Source organism: Embiotoca jacksoni, unplaced genomic scaffold, assembly GCF_022577435.1.
Source record: "Embiotoca jacksoni isolate LCO1_2020_lvr unplaced genomic scaffold, fEmbJac1.0.p SCAF_17, whole genome shotgun sequence".
NCBI lineage: Eukaryota > Metazoa > Chordata > Actinopteri > Embiotocidae > Embiotoca > Embiotoca jacksoni.
Genome location: NW_027185307.1, coordinates 4628289 through 4652778, shown reverse-complemented (window position 1 = coordinate 4652778; position 24490 = coordinate 4628289). Strand labels below are relative to the sequence as shown.

Sequence of the window (24490 nt, the reverse complement as noted above, 5' to 3'; positions counted from 1 at the left end):
ATGGGAAACACATCAACTCCATTAGCTGGACAGGAATAATAACATAATGGGGAAAAAGGTAAAAAAAAAAAAAATTTTAAAAAGAAGCTGCCACTGGACTCGTCTTACGGGTCACTATGTCAGGCTGAACCCCGTGACCCAGAGAAAACCCAGTTTCAAACAATGACAGAAAGAGCTGTGGAGGAGCCAGGAGCTAAACAAGGACTCTGCAACACTGAAATTAAATATAAGAATGTATGGGTGGACAAGCGAAGAGAGATGGAGAGAGTGGAAAGGAGCCAAACAAACAACCACATGAGTGGTAGAAATCAGTGTGTGGACACTGTAAAAAGTGGAGGGAGAAATAAATCCTGGGCCAGACGTAAGGACACGTGTAGACCGTGTACATGTGAAGTGTCCCGTATGGACAGTGAGACACAAAATGAGAGAGGGGAGACGAAGAAACAAAGGAGGACCGAGCCAACTCTTCACCACTAAAGGATGGGCCGACTTGTTTCTCGTCGGGCTGCTCTGGCTTCATTTGATTTGTTTTGGCCAGACTATTCTGGACCCTTCTCGTGCAGCGTGTAGCGGACCTGGCAGCGGACCACTTGGTTCTGTTGTGGTGAGCGCTGGACCGGCCCAGCCCAGAGGTCCCGAAGTCCAGCGTGATGCTGCGCAGGATGGCCGAAACAATCTTCAGAGAAATCGGAGAGGCCAGGGCCTCCCGAAGCATCCCGTACGGAGGAAGTGACCACTTTAACCGCCAAACAGCACTTCCCCTCTCACGCCCACACCTCCACAGCGGTCAGAGAAAATAACAGTGTTTTTCGCAAATCCCCTTTATGTAAAACACACACAAAAAAAATCCCAGACAATGAAATGCATTAAACATGATGTGCATCAAATTGCTAGTCGCACGGGTCAACAACCTCCGAGGGTTGCAGCGCAAGACGAGAAAATTACAAGGACTAATTTATCAATACAGTTAGTATAATATGACCCTTGCCATGACATTGTAACTTCAGCTCTGTTTACTTACTCACAGCACACAGGAGGGACATGGACTGCTGGGAGACAAATGTATCAGTCTGTCCGTAACTTTATGTCTTGGACTGTACATTGCGGAGGCTGAGCGAACCCACTTCCTTCTTTTAACTGATGTACATACAGAAAGACTAACTGTCTGTCTGCCTGGTGAAAATGAACTTGTTCGAGTCCAGGAAATGAATGCTGGGTTTTGACTCCATTTCCTCCGCCTGCACTTTCTCCCAGGTGCTGAATGAGTTATTGACCACCGTCATATATCTTTCAGGAACATATAGAGAGCACAATGTTCGTGAGGCTCGCCAGACTGCTGGGGGAAGAGCATTGTGACAACATGTGGGAGCTTTTTTAGCAGGTCGGTATTTCGAATGCCGCCTCGTGAACATGTCTGAGGGCCATCTGTGGAGAAAAATGGTGGCAGACACAGGTGGCAGCAAGAGAAGCAGCTGCAGGCTGTGGAGACTAATCCACTCAAGGTTTGATTTACCTCCTTAGGCTCTGGTTGAGAGAGGAGGAAAAGCTGTCTCAAGAATAGAAAAGGTAGACGGAGAGCAAAGAGGAAAGCGAAGCAAGAATCAGTGAAGAAATAACATCTGAGATAAACACTGTTAGAAATAACACCTGATTAAAGGACACACATGCAGATGGAAAAAAAAAAAAAAAAAAAAAAAAAGGGACACCAAAGATGAAGATGAGAAGGAACAGCATGAAAAGGAAGCGAAGCGATGGCTTTCTGCATCGGGGAGAAATAACAATTACAGTGATGATGATTCCTGCACTTATGTAAACGTGTTTTCATCCGAGGGGAGAAACTCTAGACAGACAGTGGGTGGGAAGACAGATTTAACCCGAGTCAGGTGCCAAACAAACGGAGAAGTGTTTAGGGCCCCTTGTTCACAGCCAACACAGGACAGGACAGAATATGTCATCAGCCCACTGGACCCATGCAGCTTCTGTTGTGGGACAAGCACTTCTTAAAACTTTCTGTCTCCTAAAGTAGCAGGAAGGAGCATGGGGTGAAGTGACCACGTGGCATCATCGGACATTAAATTATATAGTAGTACAAGATGTATCCGCTAAGCAGACGTTGTGATACATAAGAGAGAGAAGAGAATGGGGAGAGCTAATATACATATGACCGGCCATGGAGCGTAACAGCAGGAGTTTGTGCCCCATTCAAGCCCACAAGCATCCCATTACCAGCTCCAAAGACCAAACCGCTGCGCCACATCAAAAAAAGGTCAGGGGACGGACGCCTCCAATGTCATCTTCAATGATATGTCAATATCACGGTCTCTGAATAACTCCATCATTTAGGACTGAAAAAGAAAAGTGAGTGGCTTTTGCAAGATGTTAGTTAGGGCTCGTCAGAATGGAAAAATGACTTCAGCAAAATACCGTGGGCCGGTCCAGGTGCAATCAACCGTCACTCCAATCATATATCGACTGTTTCACTACCGCCGGCTGAACTCTGGATGTATGTCGTTTCAGGGGCCACAAAAAATCCGTGGCTCTCGCTGAGATCATGCCTCATTCAGGGGGAGTTAAAAGCAGCATCTTATCAAAATTGCATTTCGAAACCGGGACTGGCCAAGCTTTTCAAAAAGGATTTACTTTATTTCATCGTATTTTCAGCATGCCATCGAATATCGTGTAGGAAGTGCCTCACCCGTCCGTACTCCGTCACACCTTAACACTTCAAGGGGCTGTCAGCACGTTGAAAGCAGAGCTCAGGACAAAAGGACAAGTCCAATCAACATAATTGAATGCATGCAGTGTGCAGGATCTATTCACCACCTGAGGAGTAGGTAGTGTTTTCAGCTACAACCGTTTTAATGGTCACACTGCAGCCAATGAGGCTTGAGTGTAAGCACCTGCAACTTGAAGGAAACGTGTTTTGTTGTTCAAGTCTGAGTACTTCAACTGCCCTCCTACCCGACTTCCCGAAAAGCTGTAAATGATATATAAGGTAAGGAAAGACAGAGAGGGAGAGGAATGAAACATGGAGAGAAGGGGAAAGGTTTGGAAGACTTGGGCAGAGAGAAACATGATGACAGAGACAGTATCATGAATAAAGACAGATATACGAGATGCGGAGGATGGAGAATATAGCAGAGTGCCAGGTGAGTGTCTGTTGGATACTGTGATAGAAGGTCCTGAAGTCTGTGGGAAGGCTGAGATTGGCAGTGGCCATCCAAAACTTCTCCTTCACCAGACGGAGGATAAAAGGCTGCCGAGCTGGCTAATCTTAGATTCTCTCTAACATGGTAGACCAAACACAGAATCCACAACAAGCCGGCCAGATACAAATGACCTGCCACCTCTGCTTTTACTGTGGCAATGGAACAGCAGCACGCTTTCTGGCACAAACCGGCATGTTCTGTCCAAAGCCGTGGCCAGCTCTTTCTTTAGAGCCAGTCTTCCAGTGAATATCAGATAAAGACGTGCCAATACCACCTGAAAAGTCTAATTTTGATTAGTATTAATAAATGCAAATGCAGGCTTTCAAATTACACAATAATATTTTTCTGTCTCAGTGTCCAAGCTGCAGGCTATTATTCAACAGCCCACTGCCTGGTTGTCAAACAGAGCACATGGCCTGTAAAGCTGTTTTCAGGTCCTTCCTAATGCAAGTGAGCATGTCCTGCCCGCCAATGACCGATTTAGTACCCTGTGTGCTTTGGAAAGGAACGGCGGGGGATGTCAACCTACCTCGACAGAAAAACAGCAAGAATTCTTCGTATTCAAACAAATAAAAGCCATCATTCCTTTCTCTCAGTGGCACTCACTCGATTTCTTTCTTTTTACATCTGCTTCCTTTGACCGACTTTTTATTTTTTTGGTAAAACGATGTGGAAATTTTAGTTCTGATGTAACTGGAAACAGGGAGCCCTTCCAGTGGCAACAAATCCTTGTGTTTCGGTACTGTATCACTGCGGCACCGAGCCGGCTACTGGCCATCGACTACGACAAATGGCTGGAAGCTCCCAGAGGACACCCCCCCTCCCCTCTCCTTCCCTCCCCCGGCACAGCCGAAATCCTCCCCCAACCCTCCCTAATGTCTCCCCAGAGTTGAAACCGACTAAGGACCAGATGCTCAGGATTCTTGACATCAGGATGGAAAAATTTACTGTCAACCTTGACGGAGAAAAAAAAAAAAAAAACAATACAGCCATATTCTTATCACATCACTCATATGATTTGAAGATTTGTGTTTCTACATGTGCATTTATCCTACACTGGAGCATGTGTATGTGGAAGCAATAACGCAGTGAACTCACGGAGTGCCTCACTATAGGAATATCTGCATCTCATTTCCCAGTATCATTATGGAGCCATCACTTTCCCCAACAGTGGGTGGGGGGGTGGGGGGGGTGTCAAGATTCGAGCAAATAAGAAGGCTGGAATCGCTCATTATCGCGCCTGCACAAACATACACACATACAGCCAGTGAGGTATTAGCGGGTCTGGTAAAAGCGTTGTCCTATCGAAAGATTTCCATGTGTAGCCTTTCATGCGAGTGTCGGCCACCTCCTCCGCAGCTGTGCATGGCTGAACCACCCTTACCTTTAAATGCTGTGCGGGGGCCGTAAACCCTGATAGAACATGCAGGTACAGCTTGGAATAACACAGTTAACTTTAATAAGGTTAATAAAAGGGCATCGGGGTCTTCAGAAGTGCCTGCTCAGGAGGGCGTGTGCGAGGATTTGGGCTGGTCTCTGGTCGACGGTTTAAGGGGCGCCATGCAGGGACGGTAATGACACGTGGGGGATGACTTGTCAGCAAGTGTGACTTGGCAGGAGCGTTGGGATTTCAAACCACGACGAGTTAACTAATAACACCAATGAGTGTCTCATTCAATAACTCAAGCAGAATCAACAAGGGCAGTAATGGCCACAATCTTAGTAATTCAATTACTACACTAAATTTCATGTACATACTACGTTCATTAAAATGAAGAAAAGCCGTCTTAAAAAAATAGAAAGTCACAGAGTGATTGCTACTGGACACCACAAATTTGATAACTATATACCTTTTTTGGACCACAACACTAGAGCCAACCTTAGAAGTGCGAATGCCTGTCAATAAGCTCTTTTGACTTCATGCGAAGCAGTGCTGACTCAACGTGATGCATGCTGGTTACAAATTTAGTCAAACTTTTGCCGCCGCTGCAGAACGTCACTATGATAGTAAAACCGGAACAGAGGGTGTGTTTCTCTACTAGTCTTTATATATATATATGCCCAAAATCTTGCATGACACTACACAAACCCGCCAAAAAAAGTAAAACGCAGTGATGTCACATTGTTGTGAATTCAGTCACTCTACAGGATTTATACATGGTCTCGCAGTATACTAGATTTTGACTTAGTCTTCTTTAAATAGAGGACATAAATACACATTAGGAATAAAGAGCTGTTGAAGTAGTTTTTCAATAAACTGTGACATTTTACAAACTACATTGTATGATTGAAGAATAAACTGACCAAGACATTTTTCAGTTGGAAAATAAAGTTTTACGTTCTCTGATAAAATAAAACAAGAAACAATGCAATAATGTCACTGCCTCTTAATGACGGCAGCCATATCTCATTTATATAAATAAATGTGTATATATACACAGGGTAGCATTGTCCAATATGGTGCCACAGCCAACTTGTCTATTGGGTCATAACGGGAATATAATCATGTTGCAAAAAGGAGCAATGTAATTGAACCTTGTATTATATAATACAACTACCGCTCCTACTGTCGGTGGAAGATTTAAGTCCAGTTGTTTATTCTAAATGGCCAGTATCACCCCATTGCACCTTTCCCTCGCAACTGAACCGCTCCACCACAGAAGTGCAGAAGCAGGGAGGAAATGGGGCTACAAGGAGCAAACACCCACTCTCACTCCAGGAGGCTCGCTAACCTCTGAATGGCATAAACCAGATGCTGTGTGTCTGAAGGTCTCTGACGGGAGAGCAGAGATGTTAGGAGCAGTTGGGAAAACTTCTCATCTGCAGATAGTGAGTTATAACCGTAAATGATGGAGTAAGATATTACTGAAGGGACTCAACGCGTCACTGCAGACAGTGTTTACTGTGGAGGTTCCTGTTCACGGTCCTGTTTGAATACAATTCTCATCACTTTCATTAGGGCAGTCATGATAAACGTTGAAAAATTGTTTCATATATTTTCCTTTGAAAATGAAACAACACTGAAATGCAATGATTGTTCATTTCTCCACAGGAGTGTTATTGTGTCTGTATGTTTCTTTGGCACAGAAGCGTCAGTTTGTCATTGAAGTTGAGTGGACATCCTGTGATACTGTAGCAGTAGCTGCAACTTTTGATAGGCCACAATATAAATGCTGCAACACACCCACACAGTGTAAAAAAAAAAAAGAAAGAAAAAAAAAAAGAAGTTGAAACTTTACCTCAAAACTAATGAAGCTCAGTCGGGAGATAAATAGCGTGTAGCAGACAGAGGAGTAGGCTGGGTTTGTGCGTCTGAGTATCCCTGAGTGGGAGCTGAAATAAACTGAGATGAGATGAGCCAAACTGAGCGGAGGCGTAACAGTTATCTGTTCCCGACTGAGCCCACGACTCAAACTCCATCATAGTTGAACAGGAGGAGAAATCACTAAACAGCAGCTGTCTGGCGCACAGAGAGGAGCTGGAGAGCAGCTGCATAGCTTTGTTGGATGGGGGGGTTACAGAGTGTTCAGGTTAATCTGAGCACAGGTTAAACTTATTGCAGGAGTGTCCTTGTGGTGCAGACGTGTTGTGTTTGCACATTTAAAAGATTATTTTATTTTTTTGTCTCTTCTCAGGTGCCTCGTTAGAACGTGCAAAAAGTCACATTACAGCATCCAAAAGAACGCGGCAGGAGGGAGAGAAAAGGTTTTGAACATCAAGAGCAGAGCCAGCATCCCCAACCGAAGCCCAGTCATTAACCTGCTTCCTGAGCAGAAAGTCACACAGTGAGTCTACTGTAACCAAACCACCAGGACAGCCTCTCCAGCACTCCCCACGGACACATTTTGAAGCATTTTCTAACATTTGATTGTTTTTAAAGTTTATTTTCTCACTATTTGGTTTCATTTATTAGACTCTAATTCATACGGAGACCTGTTGTTTATTTGGGCTGAGCCAGAGAGAGAGAGAGAGAGAGAGAGAGAGATGGTGTGATCTTACATGTGCCCTCCAGTTGTCTGCCCATGTGTTTGCTCTCCAAACACTCCAATAATGAGCATTTTAATAAAATCTACACACACTTAACCACTCTCCTGCCCAAATCTAGCGATGAAATACGAGATCTGTTACTAAAGAATAGCTTAAATAATGATAATATTTTCTGCCATTAGTTTCAAAGTCTGAGCACAGTACTTTATCTTCTGAGGGAGAGAGTGTGTGTGTGTGTGTGCGTGTGTGTGTGTGTGTGTGTGTGTGTGTGTGTGTGTGTGTGTGTGTGTGTGTGTGTGTGTGTGTGTTGTGACGAGGGGTGTTGACGGGTCTGCAGATGGCAGGACTGCTAAAGAAAAGAAGCTGCATTACTGGCCGAAGCTGTTGTGTGTCTGTAATTATTGGCAGCCCTTCCATGCGGAGGAGGTTTTGTTTGTCCGTGTGGACTTCTGCTTGTCTGTTGAAGTGTTGCTACCTACACGCTCTGGCATGGTACTGATAGTAATTGCAAAATTGTAAAATTACTTCCAGTTCTATTGTGAATTCACAGCATTGTCTCATTATACACTGCAGAGCAATGACGGTTCTTTGATTATCAGCACAATTTTACTCTAAATGAACAAAAGCACCAACGAGCTCACACCAGTTCCATACATTTCTATCTTTAATCTTCATTTTCTAATGAATGAATGGAGGTTTTCGGGCGACGTGGCTGAAAAGAAACGGGAACGGCTGAGAGTTTATGAGACGATCTACATGTGAGGTTGCTTCTGTGTCTTAAACTGCAGCAATCACAGAAATAATGAGGGGGAAATGGTCATTTTCACCAGAAGGAAATCCCCCACAGTGCACAATTTGCTGTTGGCCATCGATCCGGCCAGAGTGGTGTCTTTTTTTTCTCAAAGCATTTGACGTTTTGGCATCAACACTGCAGGACTGCAGGTCAGCTCGCTCTGTGTGTTTCAGGCTGCTTAATGAAGAGCATGAACATTTGTTGGCTCGTCGAGCGTTTCCAGTTGCCGCGTGGGAATCGGTGACGGCCGATAGAACTGCAGACTGACGGCTTTGAAGGGAAAATGAACCATCTAACTGTAACGCTGAAAGGTGGAGTTATTACTGCTGCTACCTGCCGGTCTCCCTCTGGAGTGTGTCATGTTAACCAGTCATAGCGGACAGATGTCTATCAAAGGTGATACGTCCTGAAAAATAGAGAATTTTGGTAATCGAGTGTCGCATACATATCTAAGAATTTTAACACTTTCCAGCAAGTTGCTTTCTGTCAAAGTATTGAAAGGGGCCATTATTAAACTACCACGACATTAAGGCTGTGAGTCGCCTGCATGCATACATACATTCATCTCTGTAAAAATTCAAACATTTCTAATGTCTGGAATTTATACTGTTTACAGTTTAAAAAAAGGATTACATCTTTTAAGAGGCTTTATTTTTGTGAGTAAAAAGCTGTAATGCATACCGTATTTCAAGGCGCTGTCCAACAGCCTGGTTATTATGATTTATTTAATCAGATTTAGTAATTATGAATGTAGATCTCACAGTTTGTGCTGTTGTTTGTTGGTGTGTGAAGGAAAAGAAGCAGCCTTCGCTTTTCTGTCTGCAGAGCAGGAAGGGAAGATTATAGTTGTTTTTAATAGCTAACCGCTGACTCAAATTTTCAGACGTAGTGTGGCAGAGTACACATAAAGGGTATTTATTATGGTCCTGGAGGGATTTATGATCAAGTCAAGAACTGTCTTTAGAGATCACAAACTTGTATTTAAATCAGAGAGGAGTGAGTGTAGCAGCCTCACCCCAGCTACGCTCTCTGCACTTGTTTTATTTTGCTTCGAGTCTGATTTTGAAACTTGGTTTCCCCTTAAATGTCGGATAACAGAGACATCTGGTAAATATGACATTTAATCCGCCTCCCTAATTAAATGTTGTTTATTTATATATTGGTAGATGTCCGTGTGTAAAGGCAAAAAACTTTTGAAACTAAAGTGCTTAGTTTGGGTAGTAATCATTTCTAAAGCTGTGTTCCAAAAGGCGTACTTCACATAGTACGATCACATGCAGTACTCTCAGATGTTAGTACCCTTAGTTGTGTAGTACTTGAAGTGCCGCAGGGTAGTGTTGTCTCAAATGGCACGATACCATTCTGCACTTACCGGAAATAACCGCAACATTTGAATGCGTCACCAGCAAACATATCTGCCGGCTTACAAACACACTGTTGGCTTCTATCCAACAGCAGTATGGTGGTACCGGTGGTACCGGTGGTACCGAGTGAAATATAAACACTTTTGTGTGGATGTGTAGAACTTGTATTGTTAAAGTGCAGAGTTCCAGAACAGTTGCACCTTCCAGGAGGCAGGGTTTGAAAAACCCTTTAGGTCAGAGGTCGCTCCCTTTCCACTACATAGCCAAGATGGCAACTGTTGAGGGTGAGAAGTTTCATACTTAATTTTTGGACTTTTAATTTGGACAGACCTTAAAACCAGGACAAGACAATACTTTTAAGCGTTTAAGTAAGTTTAAGTTTAAAAACTACATCACATTACTACGGTAAAGAAATGACATTTCATATTGACAGTTACTCATCTTCCAGCTGCAATTAACTCCAAGTAGGATTAAAATAGCGGTGTAACATTATAACAACAGGGAATTAGATGAAATATTCTAAGAGGGCATTAGTAGAAGAGGAAAGGTTAGTCAGCGGTGAAGTTTGCTTTCAAGTCAGTGGTCATTCCTACATTGTTTAACATTGTTTTTTTTACTACAGTTTGAAGTCATAGTCTGAAGGTCTAAGAGCAGATGTGGATGAAATATTTGCCTTTTGTTGGGCACCATCAATGCAAAAGTTTTTCCATCACGTTCCGAGAGCTTTACCTCTTAAATCAGCAGCATGGTACCGATGCCCTGTGAACAGTATTCTGTGCAGATTTTGGTACAGCGCTGCGTCGAACCGATGCCAGACCAGCCACAAGTATGTGTGACCTCACCAGGCCTGGAGATCAGTGACCCAACGCTCCATCCATACCGTTCATCATGTTACACCTGCACACACGACTTCACAGGACCATCAAGGGGAAAGCAGAGGAGATGGGCCGGAGGAGTCTTTACGTGTTTTATTTGGAAACCTGAGCCTTTGCCGGTAATTGGCCAAAATGACTGTAATCGTAATTGACGGTCTGGCTTTCTACTTTGCCTGCGCAAATTTCCAAGACGACGGGGGCTTCGTTTAACTCTGTTAAAAGTCTGGACGCGGTACCGCACACGCTCTATATCCATCAGAGCAGGACTTAATGTCTGCCCTTCTTTTGTCCTTTTGCTATCCTGCGCTCGTTGGGTTGAGTCCTCTGCTTGTGTGTGTGCCGGCCATTAAGCCAGACTGAGGAGGAGGATAGTGTTCCTGAGGGGAGAGGTGCTGATTTCTGGCCGCTGTCTCGGCGATGACAAGCTTGACTTGTTCCTCATTCTGACATCACACACACACACACACACACACACACACACGCACACGCACACGCACACTCCTCACATCAGAGGACAGAAAAAAAAAACAGGGAGATAGAGCTTGGTGGATGTATTTTGACATGATTTGCTCTGTGTTGTTACACTGTAAATTTGCAGCGGTATGCTTTTCATTTTGCTGGGCACAAAATGAAGTGAAAATAGACTTTGATTTATTTTTCCGACCGCAGTTTTAGATGGTTGACTCGAGTCGAGAAAAAGCAGCCTGAGGCAACTTAGGAGTAATTCTTCCCTACCTTGAAATTAACTTTAGGTTCCACTTAAAGAGGTGGGCACACCACCATGCTATGCTGACATTTAAAATAAAGCTGGGGTCACATTAGGTACTTGAGCATTCATTTTCTTCCGTTTGTGCACCGATGATGGACAAAATAACCAGAGCCTACTTTTATAATCGTTTGTGGAAGACCCACATTTCACTGGTTGTGTGTTTTGTGCTGAAAGCCTGATGTTACAGGTGGTGTTCCCGGCTGACGGGTCCGTACCTGGCTCATGGCCGGCTCCGGTGGCCAGGGCGGGCATGTGTCCTGCCGGCTGCTTCCTGGTTCCCCTCCGGCTGTGGAAAATGGCAGCGATGCGTCAGAGCAGTGGGCTGCTGTGCAGCGATCCCCGGGGAGAAGCTGAATCGGAGGACAGGCTTTATGCCATGGAGCCCTGCGAGAGAACAAGACTTTAGAGGCTACTTGTCAAGTGGAAGAAAGGCCACATACACGTGTGTGTCAGTCAACGGCTGTGATGTGTATGTGCGTGTGTGTGTGTGTTATGGGATTACATATTCATCTGTAACCATGGATATGAATGTCCACCATACAAGCAAACACGTGTATTTATGTGTAGATGTGCCAATGATTGACAGTGAATGACTCACTGTGTGTGTGTGTGTGTGTGTGTGTGTGTGTGTGTGTGTGTGTGTGTGTGTGTCGACGGGACGTTCACACTTCACTGGCTGTTTACAAAGCTGCTGAACATCCTGCTTTGTACACGAGCCAACGACACCTTGCCTGGCACCCGCACTGCATATACGCATGCAGCTATTCGACACTTTATTCAGCATCCAGCGGACACAAGGGAAACTTTATCCGCCGAGGAAAACGTAAGCAAGCAAATGCAACGGACATGTGAAAACTCGAACAGGCGTGGAAAAGCAACGCTTCGTAAATAACGGCGATCAACTGGAAAGCCAGATAAAGCGGGGACAGGAAGAAAGGGGATGTAGAACACAAATAAAATGTGTGTGGCTCATTGAGAACTCCTCATGCAGCGGATGAACATGTGCAGAAACACACTGGAGCTCACAATGTACTCCTGAAAGACAACAAAAGGGAAATATCATGTGCTAATTTCATGAGTTAGCCTGGCAATTGGCCTAACTCTTTAGAAATTTAACATTTGTAGGCACCGGGAGGACTTTTAACACTGAAAAATAAAAATAAAAATGAACATTATATGCAGTCAGTTTAGTGTAATTTTTCAGACAGACTTGCATTTCGACTTGCAGTTTGTTTAGTAAGAATTGCCCGACAAGACTTAAAAAGACTAAAAACTGGATCAATTCTGCTTTAATGTGTCCTGCAAAGGAGGTGACAACTTGAGCCTCAGCCAAGAACACATATTTGTGTCCGTCTCATCCTACAAGAGGAGTTCGGTCTTTTCAAAAGGCCCTGTGAAATCTATGCAGGTCCCTGAATCCATCTACAGTCTCCAAACCATCATTTAAAAAAGGAGAATGGAAAACAATTCGTTTTTTTTTTACAGCAGGCTGCCTAATGACCCGTTAAATGTCAGGTCCCCGGTGCCCTGGCCCAATCAAACTGTAGGGCCTTGTTCAATAATAAAATGCTCAATTGAAACACCAGCAGTGACATAAGCTACATTCCGTGTCTCCCATGTTGATACGTGTTATAAAAACTGGTTGTGGGTGGACACTGAGTCACAACGCGAGGTACAGCTGAGTCAGAACCGCTCGACCAAAAACAGGAGAGGCTGAGACACCTGCGCCCTTCCAGCGCGTTGGGTCAATCGATTGTTAGACGGTGTCGGCCACACACACAGTCTGGAAAGCTGGAATTATGTGTCCAGAAAATTTGACCGGAAATTCAGTCCAAATGTATTTTTCGGTGGAGATCTTCCCACTCAGCCCCCAGAGACAGCTGTACAGAAGAGAAGATTTCCTGGTGTATTGCTCGGCATGCGTGTACAAACACATGCAGAGGTCGAGGATCAAACCTGCCAAGACGGCAGCCCACGTAGCAAAATGGTACCACGCCTGTCTGACATACTGCGACATGAACTCACCTCCGGGCCGAGCAGACCCCAGGTGGGGCCTTGTGGAAAAAGCATCTAGACAATACAGTCCAGAAGATGCCTGAGCGAACGAGTAAGCAAGTCGTTGAGCGCATATCAGAGAGAGTATTTTTCTTCTGGATTGAGATGTACAAAGTATGGTGCATTCATCACGCAGGGCCTATGAAAGGATTGATTTTCCAAAGAGAGGAGATCTGGGGGACGAATTCAAAATCCTGCTGCTATGTCACGCCAGCACCAATTTGTAGGCCAAATTTGTCAGTCGTTTGCATGAGCGTAAAGCACAAACGAAAAAACCTGGTGAAATGGGAGTTCAGTGCTGTTCAACCCTTTGTATATTGCAATGAAATAGGTTAAGAGGACCAGCAGAGAAGGGCAGCGGCGCCTCAAGCCATCACCACAAAATCTCTCCAGCAGGCCGACTTGAACAGGGGACCGATGCTAACAGCCACTGAGCTCACGCCAAGACCACTGACCCGTGCTAAATCAGTTCACTGTTTCACACAGAGGGATACGGCACGGTTTTATCATAAACTTGGTGATTGCAATGACAGACTTAAGGAAAGACAAGGGACGGCGAAATGAGAGGGGGGGGGGGGGGTCACGGATAGTTTCAAGGTATGCCGCGGTGTAATATCAGTCGCTCACCTTTTGTTGTATCTAAAGGGGGGCTGACCATAAGAGTCCCCGATCTGAGGAAGGACCCGTCTTTCCATTCAGGGAGCTTTCTGAAGGCCAGGAAGCATGTCGAAGGGCCGGGAACACCTGGGACTTTTCACAGGGCCCGAAAGGATCATAACAGACCGACTTAAAGAAACATTCTCCACTGTCAGAGCGCTCTAACCATGACTGTTCGGGTCACACAATATCAGATGGTCATCGGGGGAGTAAAGCGACACTTTGCCATGTGGACAAGAGACAGGAGACGCTTAATTGAGATGCTGGTCCCGCTACCCGTGACATCTTCGAATGGTTCTGCCACCATCTAGTGGGAACTTTCAGTACTGCAGGGAGCACTCTCCCTGAAAACCCAGCTGGGACACGACCTGGAGCCCCTCTCCCCAACACAGACCTGCATGTCAGGAGACTCGGCCTCGTTCAGTGTGTGAAACCTGAGGTCGGATCAGTATTTGAAGAGAAAATAGTTCGGGGTGATGGATGGATAGGTGGAAGGATGGAAACAGAGAGGTGTAGGAGACTGTTATTCTTCTCGTTTCAAAAACAAGCCTGTCCGTCTGGCCAGCCGGGTGGGGGTGGGGGGCACGGGTGGAGCCGTCTGACTCCCAGCTGGATGTTGACAAAGCTACCGAGAGAAATAACAGTCAGGAGGTGACTGACTGACTGACTGACTGACTGACTGATGGCGAAAAACACTCCGAGGCCCGTCGCTTCTAAGTGCCGATCAACAATTTTGAAAGTCTGTTCCTCCTTTAAAAATTTATGACCACTTTTATGACTCAATCTTTTGCCTCTTCTCTTCCTGCTCAGAGCGGACGGGACAGTGGAAAGATCACCGTTTAAAGCACTCGGCCAAAAGGCAACAAGATCCTCATCGGGAAAAGCAACGATGGAGAAACGTGTCATGCTCCGAAGCGTTCACAAGGTGGGAGGAATGGTTCTGCGTTCATGCCGTCTCCATCTGGACCTGGAGTGCAACAACAGGACGCAGCAGAGGTCAACTCCGCCATTGAAGCACCACCGACACCTCCCCAGACACCCATCGCGGTGTTGGGTTTTTCTGTCCCTGTTCAGCCAACATCAAGTGACAGGAAGGCCTGCTACTGGCACCAGGTTTTACTGGGCCACCATGAGCGACGCTAAGCATCTTCATCACAGGACTGACGCCCATCCAAACCCACCCCGGTCACACCTGCTCTGGTTACAGCTCAAAGGACCCGTTTGTTCCAAAGCTATCCACCAGCTTCAGCGTCTGCTGATCTGCTTCAACCCGATGATTTTATCTACATTGGTCCTCAGTGATACGACAGAAAATGGGTTCAGCAGCCTGCGGGACACCTCCTCAGGTTACCGATACTGTCCTGTCAGTTTTAACATCGTGACGCTTTAGACCAACAATCATCTTAGTGTTTAGTTAAATGGAGGAGATCGGGTTTTATTGTCCGCTGCTCTGCTGCTTTTGTCTTCATGAATCTCTCCGATCTGGGTGAAGAGGCCACTTTGATTTTTTTTTGGTTTTTTTGTTCTCGCATGATCAAAGCTGGGAGTTCAGCCGTCACTGCTGCTGGTCACCTCATCTGATCAACAAACACTTGGGCTAAATGTGTAGACTTTAGGGATGGGAATTGTAGTGATAGCATCTGTCATTACTAGTGCCAATACAATAGCTAAATTTCAGTGTAAAAACAGTACTTATCAATACCCTACTTTTAAGAATGTGAGCGCATTTTTTTTTAAACAAAACCCTTCATTCATTTAAAGAAGAAAAATGTTGTTTCAACACAAGCAGGTGTATAAGAAACTGATACAATTTTACTTTGATTTCAATCAGGTTATAATTCTGACGATAATATCCCATGCAAGCTTTCAGTATTTGACAGTTTTTTGATACGTATTTCTCAAGAAACCTTTTAGTAAATACCAAAAATGTATTGAGTGATAAAACCCCCCTAAAAATGAGGTGCAACATCTTTGAAAAAGTATTTTTTCTTTTATCCAAATCACACTTTCTAAGTCTGCTGCAACATAATCAACGAGGAAGTCATTGGGAGAAAAACATTCGGCAGCATTGCTATTTCTCTTTTCCCTCTCTTCCTAATCATTCTGGTCTATCAAGTAAAAAATCTGCACAAATGGGCAAAAAAAATAAGAAATATATATCTGTATATGATCTGAATCTACTCCAACAGTTATTTAGATTTGACTCCATTGCCTACCCCTTGACAATCCTGCACCGTTGCGGCATCCGGGGCCTCGGACTTGTTGAGTTGTTCAGTTCACAGCTGCATGTTGAAGGCTACGCTATGTTGTTTTTGCATTGTTTGCTTATTCCCATTAAGGTCAGTGATGATGGCAGAAAGCACACAATCTTCCAGTCCATAAAAGAGGTGTCCAAATATTTGTGCTGTGATGATGTTTGAAGAGAAAGAGGGAGACTGGGAGACAGAAGACAAGAGATTCAGCAGCATGAGGATTTAAAAGGAATAAGAATGTCGTTCCTTTTATGGAAAACGAGGTTTATTTGACTTTGAGCCCCATTGGTGAGTTTGAGCTTTGGGTGTTGGTGTGGGGTAGCTGTGAAGACAGATTGGATGTAAAATCAATTTGTATTTCAGCTCCTCTACATCATATTGGCTTGTAGCAACCACAAAGTGCAAAGTCAGACAGACAGAAGCAGATACAGTTACAGCCACATGCGCACAGCCGTACACGACACAATCATAAGAGTATAATTGCAGTGTAACCAACTGTGGTAGAGGCGAACATTCATTTACACGCAGTGGATCTACATTTCAATGGGCTGTGCATAATTGCAGTGTATTAAAGCGTGGTCGGGGGGGAATGTTCATCCACATGACATTTTGAAATGGAAATACCGTTTGAAAAGTCAGAAATCCTCCTGATGCCAGCGCCGCACAGGCAGCCCCCTTTGCCTTTTCTGTTTCTTCGGTGGAAAAACACATTGTTGAATAATGTCTTTCTCCTGCCTCGCTGCAGCGCAGCCAAAATGTCACCACGTCGATTCCTATTAAGCGTGAGGCGGCGTGACGCTGGCGGGACAGGGCAGTGTTTTCTGGAGTGTGCCATACGTCTTCTCGTTAATAGCCGTTAGCTTTACGAGGGATTGGGGCTGCTTAAATTAAGACTCAGCGGTACCTGGCACCACCGATGTTCCTGGAATGACTGACTGCTGCAATACCGATGAGCAATAGGAAGGAGTGGATGCATGCAGCTAAAGAGCATATGGAAACAGATTAGGGGAGCAAATGTGGAATACCAATGAACGCCATTAACCCGTGACGAAGAAAAGTTCAGATCAACAAAATCGGCTTCATCTGTTGCGAGAGGTTAACAGAGAAATGGGAAAAGTGAGCTCTCTTCTCGCGGGCTCAGGTGGGACTTCTTTGACAGCTCAGACAGAATCAGCTCTCCGCCACGTGTTGCTCATAAGAGTCCAGGTCTTTCCACATAAAATACATCTGCTTATGTGTGTGTGTGTGTGTGTGTGTGTGTGTGTGTGTGTGTACACACATATGCACGCACACACACACACACACACACACACACGGATATAAATCTGTGTTTAGGTCAAGCTGTCTTTCCAGAGGACCTAAAACATGTGATGTCATTCTCCCCTTTCCACCTCAACTCTCGACTGGCTTCACTGGACGAAAAACGCATTAACGAGCGACTCATCTAATTTACAAGAGAAATGGAAAGATGTATTTCAGAAACTCACTCTTTGGAAGAGTATGACTCAGAGCGCTCCGAGAAAATCAATAGGAATATGAGTCTCCACATATCCTGTGCAGAATACAAAGAACGCTTGATAGAGGTTTTAAAACGGTGCTATCTCCTGGTTCTCACACTTCCAGGTTATAGTTGATATAAACCCAGAATAACAGGGTCATCCTGAAACTGCATGCGGGATGTTTAACGTTTAATCCGATCAATCAATAATAACTGGATGAGTACATGACCAGAAATACAGGAAACCGAGGGTCACTTTGTCCTCACAATGTTCCTGAGAGCACAAAAAGACCGGGAACAGGGCTGCAACTAATGATTCATTTCAATATAGATCAATCTGTTGAATAGTCTCTCGATTAATCGCTCAGTTGTTTGTTCTTTAAAATGTCCGAAAATGGTTAAAAATGTGTTGACCAGTGTTTTGATTGGTTCTGCACTCCCCTCCCTCCTGGACATCTACATCACCCGCGAAGCAGTCAGCATGGTGGGAGACTCAAGCCATTCCTCACACAGCCTCTTCGGCCTCCGTGCACGCTGGTCCAGACTGAGGAACAGCTTCGCCCATGAGGCTGTTAGGATGCTGAACTCTCTCCCCTCTCCCCCCATAAACTCTGAACATTGTCCCCCACCTTCACCCCTCTCCCTTCATTACACCCATATCCAGCACTTCATAAAAAATTGACTCGGGTACAATCTTTGCACTATGGACCCGCATTTGCACCACATTGTACATATATATACTGCAGTCAATTGTCACTGTGGTTGTTGTCTGTTTTTATGGTTACATATTTATACTTTTCTTGTTTTATCTTTTTACTTTTACACACCGTGGGACTGTGAGAAACAATATTTCAATCTCTCTGTATGTCTTGTATATATGATGAATTGACAATAAAGTTGACTTTGACTTTCCCAAAGCCTAAAATGTCTTGTTTTATTCCAACCAACAGGCCACAACCAAAGTCTATTTGGTTTATTATCATGGAGGATGAAAGGAACCAGGAAATATTCACATTTAAGATGCAATCGGAATTTTTGCACTTTTCCACTACAAAACTGAGTCAAAACAATAATCGATAATCTAAATCATTGGCAATTGATTTGCTGTCTATCACCTACTCAGTTCAATGACTGGTCATAGCAGCTTTAACCGATAATCCAGAAGTTCCTCTTTTCCAACAGTTCTAACACGAGAGACGAGAGCGAGCAGAATAAATCTGACAAATGATAAACATGCTTTGATAGCAGATCATGAAGATGACCAGGAAAAAGACACAAAGCTCTGCTGGGACTTACCAGATCTCTTTATTCCTGCACCAGAAACGCAGCTTCACACAGTAGCAGCAGCAGCAAACGTGCAAAAAAACTAAATCCAGGAAGACACCCGCCCACCAGGTGTCTCAGCTCACCTGAACAGACCTGAAACTCCAGTTTTACTTTCTGCCCAAAGGTCCACGGTGCTCCACCCTCTCTTACTTCACACTATGACTCAACTGTAAACAGACAGAAAGGCTGTGAACTAAAGTGACCCTGATAACACACTTTTCATTGACTTTGAAAGAAACTTACAGCATCTTAAAGGATTCTTCCTCCACAGTTGTTAATGAAGATTTTTTTTTTTTTTCAAATTGTTGCTTGTGTCTGTCTGGAAATGTTTTTACAACGTTGGTATTAGGAACAATTCTGATCAAATCATAATTCCATGAACTGATCAAAAATGTTGCCCATAACAGTTTCAAATAGCTCACTGTCAATCAATCTGCTACTTTCCCTGCCTTTCGCTCTGGTCTACACATATAAATATGTAATTCCAAAAACATCCACATATGATGGGAACTAAACACAGATTAGAAGTAAAAAATACCAACACAACCACTAAGTCATTGCTTCTTCTATTTGATTTATGAATATCATTTAAAAATCATATCATGTGACTTGCTGTACACAGTACAGAACCTTTTCAGACTGTAGTGACACTATATAACCTCTAGATGGAGCTGTCAGATCACTAAATAGCTCAAGTCTAACCTATGAAGAAAAAAAGTATTTGGGGAAATAGCAGACAGTGTAAGTGTTGCTTTTGTGTGTTTGTCCTCATCATGACCTCAGATGTGCATCCGGGTGCCAGTAAAGATGGACACCAGTAACCTCATCCACTGCCTACCAGGGCCCCACTATTACTGAAGCCAAGGAGGGGCCAGAGGAGCCCGCTTTGTTTCTGCTGGTTTTGCTGCCCACAGAGACAGAAAACTACAATATCTAAAATGGAATTACATCACAAAGCGTTTTGAGGAATAAACTGTTTCTTTCTAATAAAGGCGAACTATTTGAACACACACATACTTCCCCATTGTCTCTGGTGAAAAGGTAGTTTAACAGTGTGTTCTGCTGTTGTTGTGCTTTATGTTAGTTAGAAATGTTATTCTTCTGTGTCTGTGTTTACTACCTTAATTTGCCGATGTAGGCAGGACTTCCTAGTTAAAAAGAAAAAGTCAATTCAACTAACAGTTGCTATTCTCAATATTATCTGTGAGGCCGTATTTTGCAAAGCCTCAGCACACATTAAACACCAGACCTGAATCCAACTCACCTGCTTCCTGATTTTGCTCATGCTGACTCACACTATGACACAGTTTGGTGGAACATTTTAGAAGGACAGAGCCGCCGTTAAGGTTAGTCACACAGTTAGAAGCACTTTTTCTCTTCCTATGAGGACGCAAAACTATATAATATACACTGTACACAGCACAGCCACATCTTATATTGTACACACAACACAGGTGTCACATATACGACACATCTGCAAAATAATACAGGTCTGACTGTGGTCAGATTAAAGAGGTAATCTGAAGGAAATACCTTAATTTATGGGAAATTGTCATGTGTTTACTCGTAAAAATAGCTCCCCCGTAACGAAAATAATCGGTTGTACTCGTCTTAACACCTCTTCCTCCTCTTTGTCCTCCTCCCATCTCGCCCCCTGGTTCCCACACAGACACAGCAGCTCTTTGTCTCTCTCTGACCCATTAACAGGGAGAAGAGAGGAGGCCACAGTCACTAGCAGTCGCCACTGACACATTCCTTTGTCTCACACACGCACACGCACACGCACAAGCACACGCACACGCACACGCACACGCACAACTACAGGGTGCAAGGCAGCCCATGGATTTGTTAATGACTAATTAAATTGATCCTGGACATGAACTGGGGGAATTCCTTTTTCCTGTAAAAGAGGACAGGAGGACAGGAGGACAGAAAGACAGCAAGGATGTGGTGGACTAGTGGTGGTGGTGAAAACACACTTTGCTTGATCAAAAAATATCATGATGTGAGAGCTTTAGTACTTTACTTAAGCCCCGCAGCACTCAAAGTGCCTGAACGAAATTGTATTCATTTATAAGGGGGGGGGGGGGGGGGAGGCCAAGGCATCCATCTTTTACACAAACAATATATTGTAGTTTGTACTCCATTAATTAGATGGCGATGGGCTGATTTGTGCGGCAGAAAGAAATGCACCTATGATGAGAGTCAGCGAGCGACAGAGATATAACAGCAGGTAGCCATAAGCCTCACTAATCTGGAAGGCCATCTAAATGCCAGTGTTGCTGGGTAACCTACATCCTCACCAGATATTACTGGAGTGATTTACTCTACCTGGGGCGAACGAGCAGCGGCGGGAGACAAACACAAACAGAAGCGGGGGGAGAGACAGCTGGTCGGACAGACGGACACACGGACGCATGGGATAACAGATAAGAAAGTGGTGACGTAACCGACGGGGTCTGCACGCTTTTACGGCATGTTTACACACACATGCACGCCTGCTGTGTGTGTTTACAGGACGAGTTGACAGAGCTGCAGCGGGAAGTGGAAGTGAGCCCATTAACAGATGCATAATTAATAGAGGTGGAGGCAGAGAGGGAGGGGCGGGGGAGGGAGAGGGGTAAGGGGAAAGAAAGAAAGGCCGGGAAGAAGGTAAAAATAAGAGAATGGCAGGAGGGGAAGGATGGATTAAAAAAAAACTCCCATCAGTCCATCTGCACGCTGAGCACCTCACCACACTAATGCTGTTTGGCCCAAGATAACTCTTAGCATTCGCTCATCACCGCCACTAAAAAATAATCCCTCGTACTATCAACAAGCATTTGTGTTAAAATGCTTGATTTGAGGCACGAAACTGGTCACACCAGGGCAACCTCTGAGGTAACAGTCCTGAGAAAAGCTGGGTTTTAGATGAGTCTATAGTTCACTGCAGAGTCATTTTAATGTTGGGTGATGATTGATGAACCACTTGCAGCACAGAAATGCACGTGGTTATGTTTGTGGTTGCTATTGCGTAGTACAGCTACAAGACAGCTCTGAAAAGTTTAAGTTGTAAAATATCACACTCATATCTTGGTATCAATAATAATAAATAAATAAAATCAAGAGGTCCTCATCAGGAGTCTACAGCAAGTGGAAACTTCCAGGACTGAAAAATGAAGCAACATGAGAGTGCAAAAAAAAAAAAACCTGCAGTTGCTCAAATGGCCACTTGGGGCTGGCCACAAAATCCAAATAAACATGTTTACAACCTGGTAAAGAAACAGTTTTGGTGTCTACAGCTAATTTCTCTATTCATGATAACTGTACGGGGGTACATTAAGGTTTAAAGTCGCACATAATTAAGGGTGGAATTGCTTAGAGCGACATGGGGATGTCGCCACAGACGGCTGGTTGCCTGAAGGTTTCATTTGCAGACTGTCAGCCAGAATCAGACAGACAGATGCTTTGTTCCAGATGCTGTACTTGTGTACTAACACTCAACCCTTTGAGTGCATAAGTGTGTTCACACTGTGAACTACAAGTACCAAGATGATGCACTCAAAACGGTTAAAAAAAAGAAGAGTGAAACGCTGGAAACTTATCACCCTAAACGGTCACCATCACGCCTCCATGGAGAAAGGGGCGGGGCCACCGATCGAAAGAATTTTCAAATGAAGACATCTGAGGAAGCTGCAGCTATTCCTGAACACAGAAGTGTTCTTTTTCACTGCAGCTGCTGGACAGAAGAGTCAGTGTGTTTACTGAGTGTGAAACAGAGGGCACGGAAACATGTTCATTTCTGGGTAAAATAATTAAAGCTGCAGATATTTTGGTGCGTGATATGTTCACATGCTGAAGTTATTTATATATAGCACTACTCTGTCAAGTCCTAACATGTAAGAGCCCTATTTGTTAATGTACTAAGGGAATTATATCATTCTGAACACAGCAGGAGACTCTCCACAGCGCTGGTTTCAGTAACCAGGCTTAATTCGGCCCGTCTCGACTTCACCCATGCACCACGTCTTTGACTACTTTTGGATTAGCCAGGAGTAAGACTGAGTCAAAATAGCAATGAATTGAGCTTCAAAACTGCTCTTCAGAAAATCTATAGGAGACATCGTGTGGGCTAAGTCCATCTTTTAACTCTACGGTCTGCAGCTACAGCACCTCTGGGAGGCTGCAATGAATCCAAAGTACAGCTGACGCCGAGGGGTGTTTTAGCAAATTTGTCGACATTTTGGTCTTGGCAACCCATTCAATAGAAGACTTTTCAGTCCAAATAACAAATGTCACTTCATGGAAGAAAAGTCAGGGGATCACTGGAGTCATTAGGATTCATCCTCCGAGGATCATAAATGTCTGTCGTCATAGAAATCCATCCTATAGTTGTTGACATTTCAATCTGGATCTGGACACGCAGGCATCATCATTCTTCCAGCGTGTGTCCAGACACTGCATGAGCAGCACGTCAGCAGAGCAGCAGCAGCTTCGGTCCTCCATCTGTGACACAGAAGGTGTTCGGGCCGAGAACTGAGCTGTAGGTCACCCACGTTAAGGCAACACTCGGAGCACAATACACGATCACCGCAGGTGATTGAGGTCACGTTTACAGGTGTAAAGCATGAGTACAACAGAGCTGCTTTACAGCCTGTGTAGACGGCTGGATTGATGAACACAGACCAAAATATTCATGCTACCTTGCTCAGGAGATGGAAAGAGAAATGTTTCTGTTAGTTTGAGATATGAGCTACAACCATTCAAGAAGAGAGCAAAGACCATGAGTCTGGAAAAAGCTGGTATCTGTCAATCAGCATCCCTGAAAGCAGGCAGACATCCTGCTACTAGATTACAAAACTCCTATATAACTGTGAGAGCTCTTTCTAAAAGTAGGGTTTTAATTTCATTAATCCCCAGAGAGGTGGCTTTTTAGAAATGCTGCATTTTAACTTGACAGTTCTGCCGTGCTGTGATACCTGAGCTGTTCAGACTCAAATCTAATGAGATCATTTCCCATTTTGGGGTCGGGTTCGTTCCGTTTTGCCTATTTTCATAATGAAGCAGGTGTCCCGTTCCCGATGATACAGCGATCTAACATATTCTGTCCTGCTGCAGAATGTTTTCAGAAGTGCAAGTAAACATTTTCATCTTCAGTAAAATGAAGACAAACACATCATAAACAGCTCTCTGTCTGCTCCTCAGTGACTGTGATTCACCCACATGATGACAGTCTGTCTCCAACTGTTGTGGCTCACCTGCTCCACGTTTGAACAGCACTGACGCAGTCTATTGTCCTTTTGTGTTTTCACCATTTTTCACCTCTACAATACAGCCAAAGAAGCTACGCCCAGCTCTCAGAGGAGGGGAGGACAGGAAGTGTGATACCGAGGGAACGACTAGCTGGCCTTCATGTTTTGGCTCGGCAAATAAGACGCAAGTCGTCCCTCCTGCTGTGACACAAAAACATCACTTGTAGAGACTGATAATCCTCGTGCTAAGCTGCTTATGATAGAAAACAAACAATTACTAGATGCCACCCAGCTGCTGGTGTGGTATCATTTTGGTCATAAACTGTAAGTCCAGAGTGACGAACAGACGTCCTGCCGTGACCTCGTGTCCACACACACAACAGCAGAGACGCTTCACTCCATACTTGATTAAGAAAGAGAAGTGGAATCATGCTGTGTAATCATGGCACTCATTTTTCTGCAATGTAAGCAAAG

General features: G+C 44.3%; 1 protein-coding gene across 4 annotated transcripts in view; it reads right to left on the bottom strand.

Annotated features, from left to right (window-relative positions):
• The window catches only part of mpp7a (MAGUK p55 scaffold protein 7a), a 144385-nt gene that overhangs the window by 96796 nt on the left and 23099 nt on the right, over positions 1–24490 (bottom strand). For 3 of the 4 annotated variants that reach the window (XM_069151315.1, XM_069151316.1, XM_069151319.1), the window contains exon 2: positions 11213–11381. The exons of the other annotated variant lie outside the window; for it this stretch is intronic. In XM_069151315.1, coding sequence (XP_069007416.1) covers positions 11213–11249 — 37 coding nt within the window. In that variant the 5' untranslated portion in view covers positions 11250–11381. The remainder of the gene's footprint in view (positions 1–11212; positions 11382–24490) is intronic. 4 annotated transcript variants of the gene reach the window in all.